This window comes from Choloepus didactylus, chromosome 6, assembly GCF_015220235.1.
Source record: "Choloepus didactylus isolate mChoDid1 chromosome 6, mChoDid1.pri, whole genome shotgun sequence".
Lineage (NCBI taxonomy): Eukaryota > Metazoa > Chordata > Mammalia > Pilosa > Megalonychidae > Choloepus > Choloepus didactylus.
This window is the reverse complement of record NC_051312.1, coordinates 7,714,997-7,722,672: the sequence shown is the minus strand read 5'-3', so window position 1 is coordinate 7,722,672 and position 7,676 is coordinate 7,714,997. Positions and strand designations below refer to the sequence as shown.

At 50.3% G+C, this 7,676-nt stretch overlaps 1 protein-coding gene across 1 annotated transcript; it reads right to left on the bottom strand.

The window, feature by feature from the left end:
* Positions 1 to 4,828: 4,828 nt before the first annotated feature.
* Positions 4,829 to 5,968, bottom strand: LOC119537800 (carbonyl reductase [NADPH] 1-like). Its single transcript, XM_037840367.1, has one exon. The coding sequence runs from the start codon at positions 5,910 to 5,912 to the stop codon at positions 5,079 to 5,081; it is 834 nt and encodes a 277-aa protein (XP_037696295.1). The 5' UTR covers positions 5,913 to 5,968; the 3' UTR covers positions 4,829 to 5,078.
* Positions 5,969 to 7,676: the final 1,708 nt, after the last annotated feature.

The window sequence follows — 7,676 nt, the reverse complement described above, 5'->3', positions numbered from 1 at the left end:
ACTCTCTTCCCTGCCCCAGTCGGGGAGCCTGCCACTGGAGATCGGGGGTCGAGGACTGCCCCTAACCCAGCTGTGGGACCTTGGACGAGCCCTGACCCTCTCTCAGCCAGTTTCCTCCCCTCCCCGGGCACCTGCTCATGCCAGACGCTTGCCAGGAACTAAGATCCCATTTTACAGACGAGAACACTGAGGCCAGAGCTAGAACTCACACCCAGGCAGGCTGACCGCCGAGCTTCCGTTCTTTCCCAAACGGCGAGGACATGCTCTCATGTGCTCCGGGTGACGAAGTGGTCGAACAGGTCAAGCACATCTGGTCCCCCAGGCACCGGTTTTCAACCCTTTAAAACTCAATATCCCCTTTCGGTAAACCCCACATCTCACAGCTGCCTTCATGGTTTTTTTAATAAATGTTAATGTGAATTGACTCTGCCGAGTGAAATCAAGTCGAAGTCCTGAGGATGTTAGAAGCAAAAGCAGAGGTCACGTCCACCCTCTGTCCTCACTCGCTCTCTGCTTTCTCGGCCAGGAGGGGCCAGCCCCGCGCGTGCACGGTGGTGTCAGCACAAGCAGATGTGCAGCCGGGAGGCTCCGGCTGTTGTGCCCTCGGAGACGTTTTACCATCAAGGTCTCCAGAGTATTTTTAGCAACTAAACTGCACCCGAGCTCCCAATCTTTCTGTTGGAAGGACTTTGCACAAGGTGAGGGACAGGGAAGAGCCGTCACCTTTCCAGATGGGATTTTCTGCTCCTATGTCAGGAAAAGAGCACTGGACTCTTTCCAGCGTGAACCCTGTTTGCTCCCCCTTAAACTTACAGTCACCAGCCTTGCTCTTTGGAGCTGCCTCTGGTGGAGAAAATGAAGACTTTCTGCCTTCCTGGCTGCTGAGTGCATGGTTGGGTTGTGGCTTGAAAGTGTGCTCTTATGAGTGTGTGGTGGTCTCTGGAACGTTCTGGCTCGGTGCGTACACACCCTCACACAGACACACCGACAAAACCGCTCCTGCTGAAAGTCACCATTTGTTGGGTTTGAAGCAGTTGCTCCTCCCTGTTACTCCAAAAATAGGGCCACTGCAACCTCTGGCTCATAAATCCAGACAAGGTGACAGGTGCATGCACAGCTGGGCTGGCCGCCCTGCTCCCACCTCCCAGATCCTGTAGCGTCTCCCCCCCCTCCTCCTGCACTCACCCCGTCTCCTCCCTCCAGGCCTGGGGGCTGACGTGGGACCCAAGCTCCTCCAGCCCTGGGGTCTCAGGCCTGGTGCGGTGACCGGGCCGAGGCTGGTCCCACGGAGCTTCTCCCTGGGACTGGCGCTCTCTTTCCTTTTTGGTCATGATCTGGGAGAATGGGAGTCCAGGGCAGGTGTTGGGTGCAGCTGAGACGATGGAGCCCCATGAACCCAGAAAAACGGGTGTGTGTGTGTGTGAGAGAGAGAGAGAGGGAGAGAGAGAGAGAGAGAGAGAGAAGGCTTTTAAGTCCCTGGTCCGTGAGAATCCAGTTCCACTCAGCCATTCCCTTGGTCTGGTCATGTGAGCCCATAAATTCATAAATTTCTTGAGTTGAGTTTCTGTGCCTTCAGCTGAGACTGCAATTGTTTCAAAGCACATCCACAAATACTCTGATAGTTTTTCCTTCAAAAGTTGGAAGCTGATTCCCTGCCTTGAGTGTGGGCAGGACTTAGAGACTCAGTTCTTGCTAATGGCACGTGGTGGGGGCATGGCACGACCTCCCAGACCAGGTGGGAGAAGGCCAGGGGCTCCTCTTGGCCCCTCTCCTGGATCACCCCGGGGGAAGCCAGCTGCCCCGTCCTGAGGATGCTCGTGCAGCCCCCCGGAGAGTCCGTGTGACGAGGCGTTGACACTTCCTGTCAAAGCCAGTACGAAAGCACCTGGCATGGGTCCTCCAGCCCCCCCGACCCCCGTCTTGGCTGCAAGCTCACGAGAGACCCCAAACAAGAACCATGCAGCTAAAGCACCCCCAAATTTCTGACTTACAGAAACTGAGATAATAAATGCTTGTTGTTGGATGCTGCTAAGTTTTGGGGTGATTTGCTATGCATCAATAGATGGTTAATGCAGAGTCTGAACCGAGCCAATACCCCTCAAGCCCCAGGACAGGGCAGGAGGTAGCAGTTTTCAAGGCTTGCAGAGCAAGGTAGACACTCTTGGTTTGATGAGCTGTTTTCCAGAGACTCTGGTTTCTGTGGGTGAAGTTTTTTCTGTGAGCCTCGGGCAGAGGCATTGGTCAGTGCTTGGGATAAAGGCACATCCTTCAAGCAGGAGTCTTTTCCTTCGATGACCCCCTAGATTCCTGATGGTAACCCCAGGGTGGCGGGAGCACCAACCATGCACCATCCAACAATGAGTCTTCCAGTGCAGTTTGTTCACGTCGACGAGCCCGGTGGGAAACTGAGTAGGAGCTGACTTGGGCACACGTGGCTTCAGGTCCCAGCTCCATCTCTTACTTGAGAGAGATTCCAAAGCCAGAGAATGCACCGGAAGCATTTAGCACAGTGCCTGGCACACATTTAGTGCTCCACAGATGGCTGAAAACAATGCTTGTAAAACCCAGTTTCAAAGATGCCGTCACCACTGTTAGCTCTTGGGCTACCTCCAAGTCTTGAGAAAACAGCACCTCTTCTTTTGCCATATATGTTGTACAAATAAGCTGTTGACTACAGTTTCCTTCTTTTAATAGAAGTCATCTCACCTAATAGCAAAAGGAAAAAAAAAAAAACAGATAATGAACTGACCTTTTGCAAAACTTGAAGTTTGAAATTTTCAGCCACGACGTCAGGAGGGCACTTGAGTCTAGAATGAAACAATAAATATCGTCATGTTGCAAGTTCCTCTCCAAGTAGGTAATTGGTAGTTTCCCCTTTCCTGTACAGCATAAAATCCACATTCTTGTGGTTTTGCATTTGAGCCCTCCATGACTTTCCCCCTAGATCTCTGTAGCTTCCATCTACCCCTCCAGAGCATCGTCTCTCTGCAAGCACCGCCTTCCTCTAGATGGTTTCTCCTCTCCTTGCCCACCCCCCACCCCCTGCAAAGTCTGTCTGGGACAGCCCCAAAGCCCTCTGATCTAGAACCCCTACCTGGGCTTTCTGTGGGGGCTGAGCCGGTATTTTGTTTTGTTTTGTTCATGCAATTTTGTTGAGCTATAGTCACATAACATACAATCCTCCAAAGTGTATAATCAGTTGTTCACAGTATCGTCATATAGTTGTGCATTCATCACCACAGTCTTTGAACATTTTCATAACTCCAAAAAATAAAAAATAAAAACAAAAAAAGAACATCCAAAACATCCCATTCCCCTCCGCCCCCCTTTGTTCATTTACTTTTTTAAAAAATATAGTTTTATAGAGATATATTCACACACCCTACAGTCATCCACAGTGCACAATTATTCACAGCACCATCATACAGTTGTGCATTCATCACCAGAATCAATTTTTGAACCTTTTCCTTACTCCAAAATAAAAATAAAAGCAAAAAACGACACCCAAAACTTTCCATCCCCTCCATCCCACCCTATTCTTCATCTAATTTTTGTCCCCATTTTTCCACTCATTTGTCCATACATTGGATAAAGGCAGTGTGACCCACAATCTTTGCACAATCACACAGTCACACTGTGCAAGCTACATACTTATGCAATCGTCTCCAAGAATCAAGGTCATTGGGTTGCAGTTTGACAGCTTCAGGTATTTCCCTCTAACCATTCCAACACACTAAAGACTAAAAGGTGATATCTATATAGCGCATAAGAATACCCTCCAGAGTGCCTCTCGACTCCATTTGAAATCTCCCAGCCACTGGAACCTTATTTTGTTTCATCTCTTCCCTGTTTTGTTCAAGACGATCCTCTCAATCCCACAGTGCTGGGTCCAGGCTGGGGCTGAGGTGTTTTTTGAGCTGTTTTGCTGACATAAGAGGCTCCCCCGCTCAGCACGGACCCCTAGTCTGAGTCTGAAATGTGCTGGCGAATGGCCTTGCTTTGCCGCCGGGGGAGCCAGGCGAATTTGAGGCCATTTGTACCAGCTCTCACGGTGGACCCCGTTTCTCCCTCTCTTGGTGCCCCCAAACCACATCTGGGCTGCGGGACACTGTTATCGAGTTCCGACTTGGCGGGCCTGGGCCAGGGGAACTGATCAGCCCCTAGGAAAGGTAGTGGGGCACGGGTGGTAGCGCCCTCCACGGCCCCCCGGGCCTGAGAAAGTGGAGCCGAATGCAGGCCCCATTTCCTCACCCCAAAGTACAACCGTTGGGGAGGGCTTGCCGGAGAAAACCCTCCCCGTGCCTTACCCGCACCCTCCACCCTCTTCGTTACCGGAGCAACTCCCGCCCCTTTTCAAACAGCCTCCGCGCCCTCTCAGAACCAATCCAAGCCTTTAACCCCTACAGCTACCCCGCCCTCTAAACCGCCCGATATAAGCTTGTACTCTCCCCTAATAAACTCTCTTGGCTTCCTCACCCTAAAAGAAACGTGTCTCGCCTGTTCCTTCTCGCCGCCCTCCACACCTTGCACGCCACCGCCGGGGACCGGGCCCAGTCCCCCGCCTCGCCCTCGCCTCCGGGAAAGAGCCCCCGCCGCCGGTACCCTCCGAGCAATCCCGAGAGCCTAGGATTTAGCAACCGGCCGCCACCCCCCCCCCCCCAGATGAGTCAACTGCGACTGCACTGGGCCTCCAAGTTTCATCGGTACACATATTTTGTAGTAGAATGCTCATTTGCCTGCTAGCTTCTCTATGATATGACTAGAAAGTTTTGGAGGAAAGGGACTGCATTTTTTTTTTTATTTTCCCTCCACTTTTTTTTTTTTTTTTTTTTGACATTTATAAAGAACCATTTATTCATCTATTAATTTTCAATCATTATCTTTATCAATTACACCTTTTTACCCCTATATATAGTATTATAGAGGAAATCACAAAAGACTTCAAAAAATTAGTTAGGCAACTCAAAATCAGTGCTCAACAGGGCTGTTTGTGATAAGTGTTAAGTGTATTTTTGGTAGAAGGAAGACAGGGAGTAAAATGACCCAGGGTTGGAGCTGGGATGGAGCTGTTATGGCGCTCACCACTGTTCCACTTTTTTCTCTGAAACAAACTGTCCGTGAGGCCCCTCTGCATCTGGGGGCAGAAGGGCCAAGTACACCGGTGTCTCGGCTCCTTCTTCAGGGCTTTTAGTGGCGTCTGGCCCTGCCATGTCGGTTCTCACCCACCCTGGGCAGCAGGCATTCAGGAGTATCTTGTCGCTTCTCCTCTGCTCACTGAGTTTCCTGGCTTGGATTCTGGACAGGACTGTGACGCCGATCTTCGACACTCCATATGCAGTATTGGGCCAGCCCTCCTTCTGGTGCACACCATTCTTCGTATCTTCCACAAACTTGTTCATGAGCCCCACCAGCTCCTCCTCCGTGATGGCCTCACTTCGAAACTTCTTCTGCAGCTCTGGGCTGCAGCTTTTAAGAGTGCCAACACTAACCATGCTAGACACATTCACCACTCTGCCTTGGGGCTTTATCAGGGGCAGCAACTCCTTGCACACAGCTTGGGTACCAAAGAAGTTTGTTTTCATTGTCACCTCTGCTTGAATATGAAAGGGGGTAGGATCAGCGGTCTTGAAGGCGATGCCCGCGTTGTTGACCAGCACGTCGAGCCCCCCGTACTCCTTGAGGAGGAAATCGCGCAGGGCGCGGATGCTCTGCTGGTCGTCGATGTCCAGCTGGTGGCAGCGCGGGCTCAGGCCCTCGGCCTGCAGCTGCTGCACGGCCGCCCGGCCCCGCGCCGCGTCCCGCGCCGTCAGCACCACGTCCCCCGAGAACTGCCGGCACAGCTCGCGCGTGATGGCGAAGCCGATGCCCTTGTTGGCCCCGGTCACCAGCGCCACGCGGCTGCAGGACGACATGGCCGGGAGAAGAGGCCGGGAGACCAGGGGACAGAAGATCCGAGGGCGCGGGGCACCTGCGCGGGGAACCCCTCCACTTTTAAATTGAGCTATAACTCACCTATGGCAGGTGCTTTCAGCGTTCAGTTTATATATGTGCACACCTGTGCAACCACAGCAGATCAAGGTATTGAACATCTCCAGCTTTGCCTCCCAAAGGGAACCCCTTTCCTGACTTATTTACCATGGATAAGTTTTGCCTGCTCATGAATATCATAGAAACAGAAGCATACAATATGCCGTCTTTCATGTCTGGCTTCTTTCGCTCACCACAATTCTGTGAAATTCATCCACAGCGTTGCATGGGGCAGTTTGTTCTTTTTCCTTGCTGTGTAGTATTCTGTCATAGGGCTATAATCGATCTGTTCTTCAGTTGATGGACATTTGAGCTATTTCCCGTGTGGAAATTGAATGTGAAAACCCAAGTGACCTAGGATAGCCAGGGCAAACTCAAAGAAGAACAAAGCTGAAGGACTTACACTTCCAGATATCGAGACTTATTATAAAACTACATTATTAAGACAGCATGTTTTTCTTGGAAGGGTAGACGAATACAACAAAATAGAGTCTAGAAACAGACCCACACGTGTACAGTCAGCTGAATACGACAAAGATCCCACTGCAGCTCAGAGGGGAGAAGATGGGTGATCTGACCCCACACATAAAAATTAACTCAAGATGGATCATAGCAATTGTCTTGGTTTGCTAGGGCTGCCATAACATAGTACCAGCTGCAAATGTTTGTGTGTGTGTCCTGGGTGGCTATAAATGCTCATTTCTATTCGGCGTATCATGGGCCAAACTGTTTTCTAAAGTGGTGTTGCCATTCTAAACTCTCACCAACAAGGTGCAAGAGTTCCGGTCATGCCATTTTTCCCCCCCAACAATTTGGGATTTGTCAGTCTTTTTTTAATTGATCTGTGGCAATTCTTTAAATATAACCTGGATATGAATCTTTGGTTGGATGTATGTATTCCAAATATCTCCTTCCAGTCTATGACTTGTCTTTTCACTCTCTCTTGCTAAAAATATATTAATCTTACTGGCATCTGTATTAGCTATCTACTGCTGCAAAAGAATGTTACCACAAACTTGACCACTTCCAACAACACACATTTATTATCTGAGAGATTATGTGGATCAGGGTTCTGGACACAGGTTTTAGCTGGGTGCTCTGCTTTGGTGTCTCAGAAAGCTTCACGCAAGATGTCTGCTGGGGCTGTGGTCCCATCTGATAGTTGACCTGGGAGAACCCACTTCCAAGCTCTCATGGCTGGCAGCTTTCAGTTCCTCACAGGCTGATGGACTGAGGGCCTTGACGGCTGGCGGCTGCCCTCAGTTCTCCGCCATTTGGGCCTCACACAACATGGCCCCTTGCTTCTTCAAAGCTGGAGAGGGGAAGACAATGTCATGTGACATAATCACGTACATGTAATCAAGCCATAGGTCAAGCCCACTCTCAAGAGGAGGGGGGAGGTCACACAAAGGTGCAAACTCCAGGAAGTGGGGGCTATGGGGGTCACTTTAGAGTCTGTTTGCCACAGAGTCCACTGTGTCATTGCTTCGTTTTATAGTCAGTGCTTTTTGTTTCTATTTAAGAAATCTTTGCTGGCCCCCAAATCATGAAGCAATTTTCCTTTGTGTTCTTCAATGTTTATTGCTGTTATAGGTTGAATTATGTCCCCCAAAAGATGTGTTCCTTTCCTGACCCCCAGTCCTGGGAAT